We start from the raw sequence: 18,256 nt of genomic DNA, 5'->3' as shown, positions 1-18,256 counted from the left end.
GCATTTAAATGTTCACTAGTATTTCAACACCCCATTGATGGTATCTTTCAAATTATTTAAGTCTGATATTTTAAAGATCAAAAAAAAACTAATATAAAAAAATTGTGGCCACATTTGAAGTTATTCTGAAAGTTAAACTAGCATTTATCTTAATTGCAATTATGAGTATAAATATTCCACTTTGAAATTTGAGTATCAAATTGTTAAACAAAAATCTGATTGTGATTGTCAATAAACTATCCAATTATTCACATTCCCCCACTTATCAACTTGTTGACACTAAAAATAAACAAGTTTTATTTAACTTGTCTTATTAAACTGTTGAGGAGCTTTGCTCAGATGCAACAATATTTTCCATATATACTCATAATCATTTAATGTCTCTCGAGCAAATGTAGTTGTAAGCAGAATCCAATAAAACCAAATTGGCGGGGGGTGACATAAAGTCAAATTTTAAAGTAGCAGATTTTGATTAAAACTAATTTTAAAACAGATTTATTTGTTCCTGGTTTGTATGTGTTTAAAACAATGAAAGACAATGATACTATGAAGTACATTCTACAGTTTGGTGCCCAAATTTTCTCTCTGTATTAATTTACTACTTTGAAGCAAACAAATCCATAAAATCTATACAGTTAACATTAAAATTAACACTGTAAGTCACAGAACACATTAATCTTGAAAAACAAACAAGAAAACTGCCATTAAAAGTTAGAAATAACATTACTGGGAATAATGGGAAACATTTTAGCTGATTCTAGAAAAACCAATAAACAATACCACCGTGTTTTTATTTAATGACATAAATAAAACTGGTTTACAACCACCCTGTTTCGCTTTGTTTCAATTAAAAAAAAGCCATTTTCCTACAATTTCTCAATTTGCCTCAATATATCCATCTTATCAATTGAAACTCTCAGCTTCGAAAAAAATCCAACATGTAGCAATGGTCGTAAGAGTAACATAGCCATGTTTGAAAATGTCCTATTAAATTTTAGTGGTGGAGATCAGCTGCTCTATCTTACTTTGATAATAGTCTTACTTTCCCGTAGGAAACAAAATAGCATTTTTTGGCCAATGTAATTCCTTATGCTCAATATATTTTTAGTTTCTTCACTTTCTTTTTTCATTTACCAAAGAAGTTAGAAGAGTGAAACCTTCCATTGCTTTAATAAAATGAATATAATAAATTGTATCTAGACAAATAGCATTGCAAAAGGTAGCTAGCTATGTAGTAGTCTCCCGCCCTTGCAAAGGAGACACCCATTTCATATTATTTTAATAATCCAATTTTTTAAAAAACAAATGCTTTCACTTAAATGCTCATGTTGAAAGAGGGTTGGGTTTTTTTGTTTGTAATGCATTCTGTCTTAAATAATATAATTGATACAAAAAGCTAACTCCCACAAATATAACTATACTCTCTCTCAAAGCAGCTCAATTCAAAATGATAAACTTTCAGTTTCCATCAATTTGAGATAAATCATGTAATTTTCCCCATTGCATGAAGAAGTAATTTTTATCCTTATTTTGCTCAATCTGCACTTGCTACACAGGTAAAATATACAGTGTACTATAGATATATACTAGCAAAATTTTTACATGTCAGTTTACATCTATGGTAGTTTACCACAAATAGTCACTTGGATTTTTCACAATTACATATTTTTCCATTAAACAGGATATGCTTCTCTGACACAAATGCAACAATGTTTCAACATATTATAATAAACACCAAAAATCAAATATTTCACTTCAAGCAGAAGCAAAAATTACACCTTGTAAGTTATTTAACACAAGGTTGAACTAAAGTAGAATTTATTGTAGGGGGAGGGGTGGCTATCCTAAAATATTATACTTGAGCAATTCATCCTCCAAAGGTAGGCTACAAAAGAGAAAAAGGTTTCTAATAAATAAATAAATCTCTCCTAAAACATAATTAAAGTGTCCCTTATAACAGTTCCAGGATAAAAGCAAGTTGAAAACGATGAAAATAGAAGCCACTAGACAAATCATAATGATTGAGAAGAAAGGTTTTGGAGAGACATCGAGGTTCAAATTCCTGGCCATACTACTTATAGAAATTGTGACCTTGGCAAGTTAATGGCTTTAGCCTTAATTTCTTCACCTGAAAAATTGGACATTGTGCTAAATAAGATTGCAATAGAAGTATTATTAGCACGGAGTCGCACTTAGTAAAGGCTCTACCAATCATTATTGTCAAGACAAACTAGGGGTGGAGGGGACCTCATTAGTGAGTGACCTTGCAAAAACTGCTATAGTCTTTGCTTTAAAACTCGCTCTTTTCTTGCTCGGCAATGCAACTACTGGTACTTTTCTGCTGTCCACTTTTAGAGTAAAGGACTCTACACAACTAAGGGAAAAAAAAGTGAGCGGGGGGTTAAAAACCGAATTTTACAGGTAGCAATAATCGGGACTCAGGCAAAATTGTGTGCGCCGCAGAATCTGTCGTCCCATCTTTCACATAACCTACTGATCCCCCGCCAAGTTGATGGGGTGGTTAGGAGGATATTTCCGGGTACATGCTTTTTAAAACAAAATCATTTAAGGCAAAAGCAAAGTCTAGCACTCAGGACAGTATTAAAGGTGATTTCTTAATTATTTGTTTAATGTATCAATAAAGCTGTACATTTCAGACAGAAACTAACTTTCCAGGAAAACCGACTTAATTGAACAAAATTTTCGTTTCTTATTCTGAGTTAGAGTCCCTTTCCTCACCAAGAGCTCAACACTTAAAACTTCAGCTTCACTTTATTAAAAAAAGAGAGAGATGGCAATTATCCCTAAATTAAAAGGACTGAGCTTTAAAAGGGATCAATTGCCTAAAGTTACGTAGCTTGTAAGATGCGGAAGCAGCTGAAATTCGAACTCGCATCTCTGGGTTCCAAAGTCCAAACTGTTTTCGCTATACTAAAGCTTGCACCTCCACTTTTCTCTCTAAACCGTCCGGTAGAGAGAATACTTATTATTAAGCTTCCCCCCACCCTTTTTCTGTTGCCAACCCTTCCATACCACACTGCCTCCAATGCTGGGCTATAAACTCAATATGGCAACAGGCCAGGGACACTAATTCTAGCGGAGTACAGGCCCAAAACAGAAATTAGTTTTACTTTCTAGGCCAGACGGAGAACTGGCGCCACCACCACCAGCAACAAACAGGCTGGGGTCCAGAGAGGCTGCAGACCGCGCCCAGGTCTCAAGTTTTAGTCAAGGCCCACGTTCAGGCCAGGCGAGGAGAGAAGAGAAGGTTATTCTTTCCCAACAACCTGGCCACGGCGGGAGCACAGGGGAGAAGCACAGAGTCGCAGGAATAGTGCACACAATAAACCCTAAAATCCCTCCTCAGTCGGTTACACGCACTTACTCGAGCGGAGTAATTCCAAGACACAAGGCCGGCACCGGCAACGGGAAAGGCTCCTCTGTCCTCCAGCCCCAGGCGCGGACGGTGACGACATCTGGGTCGCGCCGCCCAAAGCGAAGGCCCCGCGCCGGGCCACGAGCCCGGTTCACAGAGCGCGCGCTCCCGGCAGGGGCGGGGCTGCCGAGCGGCGCCGCCTTTACGCGTCACCGGCGAAGCTCTACTTCTGGACCCGGGGGTTTGAACATGTCGCGCCTGAAGGGAGTGTCTGAGCGGGATCCCCGAGCGGGTTTCAAAGCTGAAAGGAGAGACTGCGGTGCCTCAGTCCCCCAGGGGCTGTTGAAGGCGGCGAGAAAGAGCGGCCAGTTAAACTTGTCGGGTCGGAACCTCAGTGAAGGTAAGGTCCAGAGGTACGACCCTGTTGTGCGTCCTTTCAGAAAGCACTTGCCCCTGCTAGCCTCCCTTCCTCTGGCCTGGCTTTGGCCATCTTTGCCTCAGCCCCCTAGCCAGGATCCCTGTGCTCTATCTAATTCAGGCATTCATCATATTTCCACGGGTTCGGTCATCCGGGTCTGGTTACTACTTTCGCTCCAGGAATCTTTATTGAAGGGACGGACTCTGCTGAGAATATGGCCAACATTTAACCGGGGCGTTTTCCCGGATTCCCACAGTCTATACGATAAGTAACATAATGTGTGATTAAATTAGCTAACAAAGGATGAGCAAATACTTTGTTTCTTTGGCCCTCGTTTCCCCCCTCTTAATTTAACCTCTTTGGGCACTTACACCAACGCTAAAATTCTGTATTTCATTTGCTTCTTTGGAACTTAGAGTGAATGCCACTGTTCCTTGTCAAGACCCTTTGTGCAACTGGGCAGAGTACTGACTACACGGAATAATGAGCATATTTCCTAAATAGAGGATTAGGATGGATGCCATAAAGAGTGAATTTGGGGCCATCCTGAAAAACCTACTAAAGATCAACAAGCACAAATCTGCATACGTGAATGAATAGTAGCCAGATGCTTTTCTGATTATCTGTTGTATAAGGGAGGGAGTGGGAAGTGGGGAGAGAGAGAATATAACATGCTTCCAGTAATGTTTTCCTTTACTTAATAGTCAGGTTTTAGGCTATCTGGGATTAAAATCTTCTATTTTCCTTCTAATGATTGCTTTTTTATTGTGTCATGTTACAGACTAGACCAAACAAATACTTGCTGAATGAATGAAAGGATATATGACATAAAGTCTCTGCTCTACCTGATAAAGCTTTTAATGAATGGGAACCTAAATATTTCTTTTCCTAAAGCATGGAACATTTTCCTGAATACTGACTAGGGCTTCCTGTAAGACTGCTCAGAGGTCACACCTCAGAGCGGCCCTTCCTAACTACTGTCTATATAAAAACCATTGCTAAGACTCTTCTCTTACCTGTCTAATTTTTGAACAGCATTTATCACTATGAGAATTTATAACGTGTGTTTGTTTATTTATTGTCTTAGTTTGATGAGGTTAAGGAGCTTTGTTTTGTTCGTTGTTGTAGTCCTAGCACCCAAAATAGTACTTGGTATGTAGTAGATTCTTATGAAACATTTGTGGACGGAATAAGTAAATGAATGAATATTCCCAAACAACAATGTGGTATGCTGGAATGTACTTATCGATCGGATCCAGATGATTTAGTCTACTGGAGTTTTAAGGAGCAAATGAATTTTGACTCTTATGGTGACATGGATCACAGCTGTTTAGGCTGTTATTACATACAGAGCCTAACAATACCTGACGCATACTAGGTAATCAATAAATAATGTCGAATGAGTGAATGTACAATATTTCAAAGACGAGAGAAGGCATAAATAGGAGAGGCACATGGTATTTGTAGTTTATATATCAAAAAGGAGTTTTTGTTACCATAATATAGAAGGTGTTATTTACCTGTAGCTTCAATTTCATCTCTTATCAGTTAACCTTAAACACCCAAGCCAGTATAATTCTAAGCTATTTATAGTCTCTTGTATGGGGCCATGCTCCATATCTCCATATCTTTGAGGTGCTTAATCTTGTTCCTTATTTTCTCATTTACAATATGGTATTAATTGGATCATCTAAGGTTTAAATGAGATAATACACATAAAGTGATTGATACATAAAAAGTACACAGTAAATATTGGCTCTTGCAGTAATTGCAAGAGCCTCCTAAGGGGTTACCTGGATTTGTTTTAAATCTCACCTTCTAACTTAGTGTCATTACCAGGACTTATCTTTCCAAAACACAGATCTTATTATGTCACTTACAACATTTAATGACTCGCCGTAGCCCTCAAGATTCAGTATAAAGTTCTTAGTACAACATACAAAAGCCTTTTGAAATCTTACCCCTAAGTGTCTACATAAGGCCTCCCACCTCTTTTCAGAATCCTATACTTGAACAGCAATGTAATAACAAAAATTCTTTTCCCCATAGTTTACATTGCTGTTCACTCTTAATGTTGTGTTGTTCTGAGTTTTGATAAATGCATAATGCCATGTATGCACCATTACAGTATCATATAGGATAGTTTCCTGCCCTGGAACTCTCCCGAGCTCTACCTATTCATTCCTTAACTTTGCTTCTCCTAAAGCCGTGGGAACCACCAGTCTTTTTACTCTTTCTGTAGTTTTGCCTTTTCCAAAATGTCATATAATTGGAATCATAGAGTATGTAGCTTTTTCAGACTGGCTTTTTTCACTAATCAACGTGCATTTTAGTTTCCTCCATTTCTTTTAGTAGCTTGATAGCTCATTTCTTTTTATCATTGAATAATTTTCCATGGTAGGTATATACCATTTTGTTTATCCATTCACCTTTTGAAGGATACCTCGGTTGCTTCCAGTTTTTGGCAGTTATGAATGAAGCTGCTATTTATGTGCAGATTTTTGTATGGACATAAGTTTTTCAACTCATTTGGGTATAAACCTAGGAGCACCACTTCTGGATCACATGATAAGATTATGCTTAACTTAGCTTTGGAGGAAATTGCCAGACTTTTCAAAAGTGGATGTAGCGTTTTGCGTTCCCACCAGCAGTGAATGAAAGTTCTGTTGCTCCACACCTTTGCCACCACTTGGTATTATCAGGTTTATGGAGTTTATCTATTCTAATAGATGTGCAGTGGTGTCTCATTGTTTTAATTTGCTATTTTTTAATGACATACGTGTATCATCTTTTCATATGCTCATTTACCATCTGTATATGTTCTTCGATGAGGTGCCTGTTCAGATTTTTTGCCCATTTTTTAACTGGCTTGTTTGTTTTCTTATTGTTGAGCATGCTTTTCCTTTATCTTTTTATGCTACATGTCTCTACTCAATAACTGATGGTTCAATGAATAAGTGACATATAGAAGTAGGCCAGTGGCCTATTGATTATGGTTCTTAAAATCTGTTATATGAAGTATAGATAAAAGCTACAGAAGTGTTTTTGATGTAATCAAAGTAATTGCAGAACATGATTATTACTTCTACTAAATTGTCCCTTGTAGACTCCTACACATTGTTGTACTTTTTAAAATATACTGACTTTTTAAAAAAGTCCCCTCATACCTGTATTATTATTCCCAAATACTACCTAAAATTATGAATTATGTTCAAAAGATAGTATCAAACATGGATTCTTTCAGATTGCTGTCAACATGTATAAGAGATATTTTATATGAAATATATGAGCTAATAAATATTAAAGTTTGTATGCTGTGGGGGCATGCCACATATTTAAATAGCATTTATTGTATACCTTCTACCGTGTTTCCCTGCAAATAAGACCTAGCCGGATAATCAGCTCTAATGAGTCTTTTGGAGCAAAAAATTAATATAAGACCCAGTCTTATATAATATAAAATAAGACTGGGTATAATACAATATAATACAATACCGGGTCTTATATTAATTTTTGCGCCAAAAGACGCACTAGAGCTGATTATTCTGCTAGGTCTTATTTGTAGGGAAACAGGGTATCTATGTTTCTTCCAGCCGTGGGAACCACCAGTCTTTTTACTCTTTCTGTGGTTTTGCCTTTTCCAAAATGTCATATAATTGGAATCATGGAGTATGTAGCTTTTTCAGACAGCCTAGGTACCAAGGAAGCAAAATGACACTTTGAACAATTCATAGTCACATAAGCATTTTAACATGAGCCTTATACAGATTTATTAAGAATTGCATTTGTTAAATAATAAATGTTTTATACTCCAAGTCTTTATTTCCTCTTTCAGGTTTAATCAATCATATAAATGTATTTGTTAAGTACTGTCATGTCCATTATTTCTACATTGGAAAAATAGAATCTAGCCTTTTATTTTGTATGTAACAAAAAGCGGTTAAAATTCTGTTTTCTTAGATGGTGGTTTCTTTGAAACAATTCTTCTTAACAGGGACTCTAAGCGCAGGGAAACATTTTATTGACCCATTAGGGTTGTTAGCTCAGTACAACAAATAGATTAACAACTGAGTTAATCTATACTCAGTACAGATTAACTTTCACTTGTAACTGAAATCTGGGTACTTCTGTGGGTTTTTAGATACCCTTTCTTTTTATACACCATAATTCTTTTGTGCAAATATCATTGATTATTTTCTTTTTTATAAAAGCATTATGTCAACTATAGAAAAAGTAGATTTTATAGAAAGCATAAAAGTCAAAATGACCATCTAGGGTTAATCACTTGATATTTTGGAGGTTTTTCTGTAGTTTTCTATATTTTGGAGGTTTTCCTGTAGTTTTCTATCTGAATATGTATATATAAGTTGCCTTCTGTATATTATCTTGAACAAATTTAGGATTGTACAAAGCCCTGCTTTTCTGATTTTGTTGTACATTTTTCAGTGTCACTTGAAAAATCTGATTATTTTTAATGACTATAATATCCCATATAATTTTATGACTTCTATAATTTACTTAACATCCAAATACTGTTGACAGTTTTAAAGTCATCATGCTGGGTGTCAATCCTATAACTTGGAAAGGTATGCCTAAACAAAATAACTGTTAATAACCAAGTTCAATGAAGAATATTGGAATAAACTGGAAATTTTAAGCGGCAGCTCTTTTTATGAATAGCAGCATAAGAATATATCATCATTTGGTTTAGTATAGATATTGTAGCTTTTTCACTGGACCAGTAAAATGATGGAGTTGAAAAGGAATTATTGCTTGTTGCTTATGGTTGCATGACCCTGGCAGAGCAGTAGTGTAGGAATGTTTTGGAGTGATCCATCAAAAACTGAATGAAAGCAAAAGGTGCCAGAATTTGGAACAAAAGAAGGCTGGAAATTCTAAAGGAAACCAAACTGTTGAACTGACAGGAAAATTGGTAAGTGGATAACTTATTAAACAAGCCAATTAAATTTGTTTAGAAAGCATATTATTTGAAAGGGAAATACGGGTGTAAGGCTATCCTTATATTGAAGAGAGTAGTTTAGTTAGTGTCCATTTGAGGAATTAAGTAAATAGGTCTAGGGCTTCTAGGCCTCAAGATATCATGCCTTCTAATTTAGGTAATGAGAATTTGCTGTGTTCAGTATGTATAGTTTGTTATGACAGGATAAAAAGTATAGCATAATATATTTACCAGGGTTTTATATAACCATCCTCAAATCCATATTAATCATGTTCTATTTTACTGTTTAGCTTGACTCTGCATTTTGACTGCTGGTTGTCTTAATGGAATTTACTATGATATTCTAAGCAGCTAATAAGAATTAAAGTATCCAGATTGTAATAATAATTCCAGACAGAAACTGTGCTTTTAATCATAAAAACAACCTAATTCTTAAGCAATTTTTAGAAATGAAAGCAAGAAGAAAGTGCCTTGATCTATATATAATGGCAGAATCTTGAGGTGAATGTTTAATTTTTAGTATACTGAAATCTGGGGAAGCGTACTTTGTTGGATTGTAAAACAAGGAAGTCGATAGTTAATTGTAAATCCCATTTTTATTTCTTGATCTGTTAAAATAATTCTAAACCTTAGGTTCTCAATCTCTTGAGATGCATGCATGTATGTCAAGTTATTACCAATGCCAAAGTGTGTTTAATAAATCAGTGTGAATTTAAACATATCCCTATATTGTCATATTCATTCACTTACATTTTAATATGTTTTGAGTAGGAAAGGAAATATGTTAGCTAACAAGTGAATGCCATCTGTCATAGATACTATCACAATGAAAATACAGATTGGGAGGAAGGGAATTGCTAAGACATGTAGTGATAACTGTATAGTTAATTTTATGAGTTCACCAAATTGTTTGCCCCTAGTAATAGGACAGATTCAGTTGCTCTGCATCCTTACCAATACTTTGTATTTTAGTCCATTTAGCATTAGCTATTCTTGTGTTTGTGTTGTAGTATCTTCTTATGGTTTTACATTTCCTGCTGACGAATGATGTTGAACATCTTTTCAACTGTTCATTAGCAATTTGTATATCTTTCGGCAAGTGTTCAGATTTTTCTGTCTATTTTTTAATTGGATTATTTGTCTTACTGAGTTATGACACAAGTTCTTCTCATATCTATATTGATAATCTATCTAATATATTCTCCAAGTCTGAGGCTTGCCTTATTTTCTTAATTTCTTTAGAAAATTATGTTTTAAATTTTGATGAAGTCCAGTTTATCAAGTTTTTCTTTTATGATTTGTACTTTATCTGTACTAAAAATTTTTATCTATCCCGATTCCCTGAAGATTTTCACTTCTGCCTTTTTTCTCGGTTAAGGGCCATGCTGCCCATTGTGGAAGCTCCTATACACATATGGCTACTTAAGTTTTTTTTTAAACTTTTATTTATTTTTTAAGTGTGTTTTTCCAGAAACCATCAGCTCCAAGTCAAGTAGTTGTTTCAATCTAGTTGTGGAGGGCGCAGCTTACAGTGGCCCATGTGGGGATCAAACAGGCAACCTTGTTGTTAAGAGCACCACGCTCCAACCAGCTCAGCTAACCGGCCGCTCCTGGCTACTTAAGTTTTAATTAACCAAAATTAAATGAAATAAAAAAGAAGTCCTTCAGCCACTTCAGCTACATTTTCAGTGTTCAATAACCATATGCTGCCAGTGGCTACCATATTGAATAGTACAGACAATAGGATATTTCTATCATTGCAGAAAATTCTATTGGGTAGTGCTGTTTTAAGAGTATCATCTACTTTGTGAGAAATACATATATGTATGGTATTTGTTTATTCATTTACTTGTTGATATATATACATATATATGATTACTTTCACATCATTTGTATTTTAAAAATTGGCAGCCTTTTTTATTTTTAATTAACCTTATCAGGGTATAATTTACAAACAGTACGTGCACCCATTTTAAGTATACAGTCAATGAGTTTTGACAAATATATACAATTGTATAACCACTATCACAATCAAGTTACAGAACATTTCCAACACTTGGGAAGTTCCCTTAGGCCCCTGTGTTGTCAGTCTACCCGCTGCTCCACACAACATTGTAGTGATCAATCTGCTTTTTGTCACTACAGATTAGTCTCTTAAATGGAATTATACATTGGATTTTTTGTTTTAGGCTTCTTTTGCTTAGTGTAATATTTTGGGGAGGTTCATCCATGTAATTTTTATCGGTAGTTCATTTTTGTTGTCGAATAATCGTCCATTGTATGTATATACCTCAATGTGTTTATCCATTCACCTGTTGATAGACATTTGAGTTTTTCTAGTTTTATGCTATTATGAATAAAACTGCCTTGAGCTTTCAAGTACAGTCTTTGTGTAGACATATGTTATCATTTCTGTTGAGTATGTCAGGTAAAATCGAGAGCATCTCCCAGAGTCATATATGCCTTTCAAATATTCACTGAGAGGCAAGACCTTTGCCAGGGTTTGCATTCCATCTTTGCTACTTACTAGCTGTATAATTCTGAGTAAATTATAATTCTTTCTGTGTTCCATTTTTCTTGTCTATAAAATGAGAATGGTAATAGCACCTACCTCATGGAATTATGAGGTTAGTATGTTAGAAAATTGCCTGGTATTTGTAAATGTTGTCTCTTATTGTTACCAGTGCTTTCTTAGACTTAATATATACTTCTGTTATGAAAGTTATAACATTACCTTATAAATGTTGATCTCCATGCCTTCTGTTATTCTGTTAGAGTCCATTCTTTATTTTTCTTGTACATGTACCACAATGTGCTGTGCAGAGTATGTATATAGTGGATACAGTTGAATGAAGATAAAAGTGAGATCTGATATGTAAAATATATGTAGTGTATTCTGATTTTGAGTAAAATTAACTTTTACTCTACTTGCAATTCATTGGTATTTGTTTGACTTATTTGAAGGTTTTTTTTTTTAATTAAAGTTTATTGGGGTGACAATTGTTAGTAAAGTTACATAGATTTCAGGTGTACAATTCTGTAATACATCATCTATATCACATTGTGTGTTTTGTTTTAATGTTTTAGCAATTGTTTTTCAGTAGATAAATTTGATAGCTGTTATAAAAGTATGTCACTTAGTATCTCACTTGTTTTTTTTCTTTTCTTTTTTTTTGTTGGTCTGGGTGTGGTGGAGATAGTGCCTCAGTGTGTCTGGAGAATAAATATGGATATCCCTGAGGAAGCTAATCAGAATCTTTCATTCAGTGCTACTGAACGATGGTGGGAGCAGACAGATTTGACCAAGCTAATCATATCCAACAATAAACTTCAGTCACTTACAGATGACCTCCGACTCCTGCCTGCACTCGCTGTTCTTGACGTAAGTTGACTGATTATAATAGATATGGGTCATTAGTTGAAAAGACTCTAAAGTTAAATTTAAGCTTTGATAAGCAGAAAATCCATGTTCAATTGACAGAATGCAAGGAAGAATAACAAATTATTAGGCATGGCTAATGGTTAGGAGTGCAGAGTTAGAAAATGAGGCTTCAAATTCTGACTCTGCCACTTGATAGCTGTGTAACCTTGGGAAAGTTACCTCTTTGTGCCTCAGTTTCCACACCTATAAACCAGGACTCATACTACTACCTATTTTTAAAAATTGTTCTTAGAATTAAATGAATTCTAACTCATTTCTCATTTGAGATTGGTATTCCAATCATTGGGGTAAAGGTTTTTTTTTAATTGTAATATTTAATATTCATGATTTCTGAACAGCAGTTTGGTCAGTTTCAAACTCCTTTTCCTATTCTATACACAAAACAAATTTCCAATAGCCCTACTCGATTCTGTGGAATTAGAACAGGATTATTGCTGAAGAATTTTGATTTATATATGGTTAATTATAAGACTAAGATATTGACTGTGTCTTTTAATAACTTTTAGATACATGACAATCAGCTGACATCCCTTCCCTCTGCTATAAGAGAATTAGAAAATCTTCAGAAACTTAATGTCAGGTAAAATTTAAACTTACTTCAATATTGATAGTATTAGAGTATAAATCTAATATTCTTTAATTTTTTTTTCTAACTAGAAAATATTTTTGTATTATCTCAGAAAGTGGTTAATGCAGAATAAGAATTGTAAGTTTCAATTGTCAAATTACGTTTATTTTTTTGTTTTGGAATTGCCTACATGTTTTCTGGTTTTACACATTTAAGGCAGTTGACTTTTTAAAAATACTTTTTGTTTTATTTTTATGAAACAATTTTAAGTAGTTATTTTAGGAAACATGTTTGTTGATATCAAGTTTTAAGTTACGTTATTATTCTAAAAAATATCTGGGTGTGAAGTAATAGGAAAAAATTTAAAACAATTCTTTCATTAATGACGAAAAATTTCATAGTTTTGATATTAGTGATTTTTAACATTTTCTGAGGACATCTGGGGTTGGGTCTATGGTATGAATCTGGTACTCATTGATAGCTACATGGGAGGCCAGGTGGCTAAGGCTCTTGCTAACTCTTTGCCCATCATTACATATCCAGACTTTCCAGAATAACTGCCTTATATATTACGTATGCACAGATTATGGAAAATGGATTAGGGAAGATTTCATTTAGGAGAAAAAACAAAAATGTTTAAATATTCGAAACATAGTTTGAAAACTATGGTTTATAAAATAGATATGGTTATAGACTTACCTATAGTATAGTGAAGTCTCAGTTTTCTGAAAGTATGTTAACTTTCATGTGATTTGAGGGAACACAGTACCTGAAATAACAGTTCTCATCTTGGGAAAACTTAAAATGACCATAAATCAACAAAAATATCTATACATAAAAAGGTGCTAATTGTTTAGAACTACATTAGAACTTCTTCCCCTTATAAATTGAAGGCATGGATGTGGCCTGCAAAGGCAAGAATAGGGAGGGTTGAGTGGAAGTAGTGAGAGAGTATGGAGTGGGTGTGGCTTTAGCTTTAACTTCCAACACTGTAGATTAGGATGGAGGAACTAGATAGCAGAATGATATCTCTGCCCAACTAGATCCCTGTCAAATGTACAAAGATTTCAATTACATAATCAACAATAGGAGACAATTTTTGACAACTTTTAGTGGTTCTTATTTTAGAACACATCTTTTGACATTTTTGTTCCAGCTAGTTTTATTTTAATATAATTTAATTAATTTTATAACTGTAAATTACAAAATTTTGTAAATTATAAAATTTTAATTTATAATATTATTTTAATTTAATTTAATATAATTTATTGTTACCCCTTATATTTTCCATTTCCCTGTTATTTGTTAAGTAATTTTATATGGCATGAAAATAGAGTGGAATTCCTAAGTGAATAGTTACGTAGAGATTAATGGGGGAACAAGTTAAGTCAACTCTTAATTATCACAGAGTGTATCGTCCTCAGTGACTTGGGGCTTCTCTTGAACCAGTGAGTTGAATAGAAGGACTGAGCTAAAAAGTTAAGACTCAGTACAAAGAAGAGTGGTGTTTCGTATTACTTTCAAATGGACATGCCAGGCCCTCCGACAGAAATAGCTATTTTTATCTTGAGTGCTAAGCTTATAATACAATCCCCATGTATGATGTCACTCCATTGAAGTGTATGTGTGCACATCTTTGTCAAAATTCTAAAACTCAGATACAATATAAAATATGAAGTGTCCGTTGTATCCTTTCACATTACACATAAAATCAAGAGTTCATTATAAGGAAGCAATCAGAAGTTCACAAATTGTTTGGTTAAAACTTTATTTCCTTGTTTTTCTTTGAAACCCTCAATTTGATTACTTTAGATTACTATTTTAATGTGTGTGTACTTTTGAGATATGAAGTTTGATAAGTATTTAAAATTAGTCACCATACTTCATATTTTTAATGAGCCCATGTTGTTAGCAAAAATGCCTTTATAAATATTTAATATGTTGTCACCAAATTATTTAGCATTTATTTTATTGATCAATAGTCATAACAAACTGAAAATACTCCCTGAAGAAATTACAAATCTAAGAAACCTGAAAGGCTTGTATCTCCAACATAATGAACTAACTTGCATACCAAAGGGATTTGAACAACTTTTTAATTTAGAAGATTTGGTAAGTTGTGATTTTCCAGTTTTTATGTAATTTGTGGCTGGTGGGATTTTTCATCAGGCTGAGAATTTGGTTGTATGATTGAAATCATTAAAACATGGACAGCTGATTCTATGACAAGATTATCAGAAACTGTACATTTAATTTAGATTGCTAAATTATTAATTGTAAATTTGTTTTTCCTATGTTTTCTATGAAATGACCTTAGGTTTTAATTTAGGAATAGCGTTTGAGAAATGGTCATGAGGATGACCTTGTTATTCAGAAGCTTTTACGGCTTACTTAGAAAAATAGAGGACAGATGTCTTTAGCATATATCAATTCTCTTTTCTATACTATTCTATTTCCTCCTTTACAACCTCTGTTCCTCTCTTTCCTCTGAGTATCCCCTCTGAGTACCCAGATATTCCTTTAAGGACTGCCTTTTCTATTTTTCATAAAAATGGCCACATTACCTGGCAAATTTTTGTTACATCTGTGTCACATGTTAAATAGAATAACTGTAAAGCAATATAAGTATTATTTAATCACATTAAGTAATTAAAAACAACAGGCACTTGACTTTGTGCTTTACATACGGCAAGTTAGACAGTTTTATCCCCTAATACAGAGAGCAAACTAGGCTTATAAAAAAGAAGTAACTTATCAAAAGTCATTCAACTGTAAGGAAGGAATTCTGGATTTTAACATGTGAATTTGACTTCAAAGTGTATCTTTTTTTTTTCCTTCCTACTTCACCACTGAAAGAGTAAGATTCCACTGTAAGGTATCCTATTTGAAAGACTAGTTTTATTAGATCAGATGTTCTAATACATAATCTCTTCTCTACATAGTTCTCTCATATTCTCATTCTTTTCCCTATTACATGTTTTGAAAAACTCGTTTATGTCATTTTAGCCTTACAGTTTACATTTCATTAAAGGAAAAATTACTTCTTTTATTTATTTATTTAGATTTTGATTTTTGTAAACACATCCTGCTTAGTCTTTTCCTTATCTGCACAAGTGTTTAAAATAAAAATATATACTCCCTTCAACCATTCCTTCAGTATCTCTCTTTCAATCTGATCATAATTGGAAATAAGGTTTGGAAAGTAAAAGGCAGAGGTAGATAAAATGAATGGCAACAGAGGGAGCCATCAAATTTTCTTATAAAATTTAAAGATAAAACGGCAATTGATTTTTTTTTTAAAGAGTATTTAGAGTAGGAAGGAAACCTTCTAATAAACTACAGCAGTTCTCAGTTGTTTCCCCTGTATGTGTTCCCATGTTCCAGGTAGCATAATGAAAGGATGTTTCAGCTGAGAATTGTGTTCTTAAGGACTCAGTATCAAGTAAACCATAATGTGAGCAACAGTATATTAAAACATTAAAAGTATAAGCATCTGTAATAATTTACGCTAATATTTCTTAGTCATATAAAAATTGCTTAGCATAGTGATACTAAAAAAGTATTGAAGAAATGACAGCATAAATATTGATTAATTTATATGTAGCATGCTTATGCTTTATATCTAATGATTAACTATAATAATTAAGTGTTTAATTTTATTAGTAATTATTGATTTGGGTTATTTAAGATGTCTTAAGAATTTGTGAATTAATATCTTTTCTCTGTCAAATTTTTTTTATTTTAAACTTTTTATTTTGGAATAATTTCAGATTTATGGAAATATCATAAAGATGGTACAGAGAGCTCCCTTCCCATATTCCCTTCACCCAACTTTCCTTAATGTTAACATTTTACATACCCATGGAACATTGTAAAAACTAAGAAATAAACATTGGTACAACATTAGTAACTAAACAACAGATTTTATTAAGATTTTCCCAGTTTTTCCACTAATGTCCTTTTTTTTTGTTCCAGGATCCAGTCCAGAATACTACATTGCATTTAGTGTCAGTAACTTTTGATATTATGCAATATTTATTTTTAGTAATCTGTTAATTCTTAGAGTTTAGAGTATTGGAGTTGTAGATTATGTTGTATGTTGTAGATTATGATAATATGTTATGTTATTTACCATATAACAGTGTTTTTTTAAATGCTGATTTACCATTTTGGCTTTTTTCTGTCTTCTTACTTTAGAGTTATAGAATGCAATTGTTTAATATTAGACTAACTGAAAATCTTCAGAGAACAGTTCCTTTAAGTTATTTTTTTACTTATCCATTGCTGCCACTGGCTCGACCTAACAGTTTGCTGATAGCTAGTGTGGAATACTTCGACTGAATTCAAATGTCATAAGAAGATTTATCTGATTTATAACACGGAGTTTCAAAAAAAAAGTTCTCTCATAACTGTTTAAAGAATAAACAGAAACAATGACTTAAAGAAACATCAAGGTATAGAGATTAATTAGGCAAGTTTCAATGAATGGAAAGTAGACTTGCTTCGGTCAGCAGAAGAATTGAAGGAATACTTTTACCTCAAAAATTAAAATGTCAGTTTTTTTCAGGTATATTTTTCTTTCAAGAATTTTTCTTTTTGCAAAGATGTTTTTCATTTCAATTACATTTTGCCCAGTTTATCATAGGTACTCCATGTGTATTGGATAAAAATATTGATTTTTTTATTGAAAACAGGAGGCAAGATATATAGTATGACTTAGTGTTAGGTTGGTGCAAAAGTAATTGTGGTTTTTGCACTTTTTTTTTTTAACCTTTTAAAGCGCAGTTACATTTGCAGCAACCTAATATGAGTAGAAACCCTTAAATAAAATATTTCTGAGATCAGAATTCATTCTAACTCCTCTCAGCTATTTATTTAACACATAGTAGGCCCACAGAATATTGAGGTAATGAATGATGATTTATGAAGTTGTTACTATATGAGAGCTACAGAACATGTCATCCCTGAAATAGTTTTTTTAATGTTTCAATTTCTGCAAAATTCTAAAATATCCCTTAAGGATTATTTATTTATTTACTGATTGATTCGTTCATTCTTTCATTCTGTCTTTCTATTTTTAAAGGATCTTTCAAATAATCATCTTACAACTGTTCCTGCTAGTTTTTCTTGTCTATCCAGTCTGGTGCGACTCAATCTTTCCAGTAATCAACTGAAGAGTTTGCCGGCAGAAATAAGTGGAATGAAAAGTAAGTCTTCTTTATCTAAAAAAAAAAAAGTATGAATTTGAAGTTGATCTAACTGACATTTAGAAAAATAAATTTTAATACAGTTATTACTCAGAAATAAAATAATAGATTGTATGGTGATAAATGCAGGCAATAGCAACTAGTTAGATTTTCTCAAGGCTATTATTGCCTAGCAGCTTCCTAAACAACACCAAAAAGATACTTTGACATATCAAAAGGAAGAAAAGAAAATTTGATTATGAATAGTTACAAAGTTAAATACCTGAAAAATTAAGGTTTTGAGCT

General features: G+C 33.4%; 2 protein-coding genes across 10 annotated transcripts in view; one reads left to right on the top strand and one right to left on the bottom strand.

The window, feature by feature from the left end:
• SRSF11 (serine and arginine rich splicing factor 11) overlaps positions 1 to 3,506 on the bottom strand; it is a 42,426-nt gene extending 38,920 nt beyond the window's left edge. For 4 of the 8 annotated variants that reach the window (XM_033115110.1, XM_033115103.1, XM_033115109.1 and 1 more), the window contains exon 1: positions 3,386 to 3,506. The gene's annotated coding sequence lies outside the window, so the exon portion shown is untranslated. The remainder of the gene's footprint in view (positions 1 to 3,385) is intronic. The other 4 variants (XM_033115111.1, XM_033115113.1, XM_033115105.1 and 1 more) reach the window with 3 other exon arrangements.
• A 55-nt stretch (positions 3,507 to 3,561) lies between these two features.
• The window catches only part of LRRC40 (leucine rich repeat containing 40), a 47,367-nt gene continuing 32,672 nt past the window's right edge, over positions 3,562 to 18,256 (top strand). Inside the window, exons 1-5 of one of the 2 annotated variants that reach the window (XM_033115101.1) lie at positions 3,562 to 3,776; positions 11,955 to 12,136; positions 12,703 to 12,776; positions 14,747 to 14,876; positions 17,848 to 17,971. In XM_033115101.1, the coding sequence (XP_032970992.1) occupies positions 3,626 to 3,776; positions 11,955 to 12,136; positions 12,703 to 12,776; positions 14,747 to 14,876; positions 17,848 to 17,971 (661 nt within the window). In that variant the 5' untranslated portion in view covers positions 3,562 to 3,625. Of the gene's footprint in view, positions 3,777 to 11,950; positions 12,137 to 12,702; positions 12,777 to 14,746; positions 14,877 to 17,847; positions 17,972 to 18,256 lie in introns of both variants that reach the window. The other variant, XM_033115102.1, reaches the window with a different exon arrangement.

This window comes from Rhinolophus ferrumequinum, chromosome 9 (assembly GCF_004115265.2).
Source record: "Rhinolophus ferrumequinum isolate MPI-CBG mRhiFer1 chromosome 9, mRhiFer1_v1.p, whole genome shotgun sequence".
Taxonomy (NCBI): Eukaryota; Metazoa; Chordata; class Mammalia; order Chiroptera; family Rhinolophidae; genus Rhinolophus; species Rhinolophus ferrumequinum.
The sequence above is the reverse complement of the archived record's forward strand: the minus strand, read 5'-3'. Positions and strand labels throughout refer to the sequence as shown.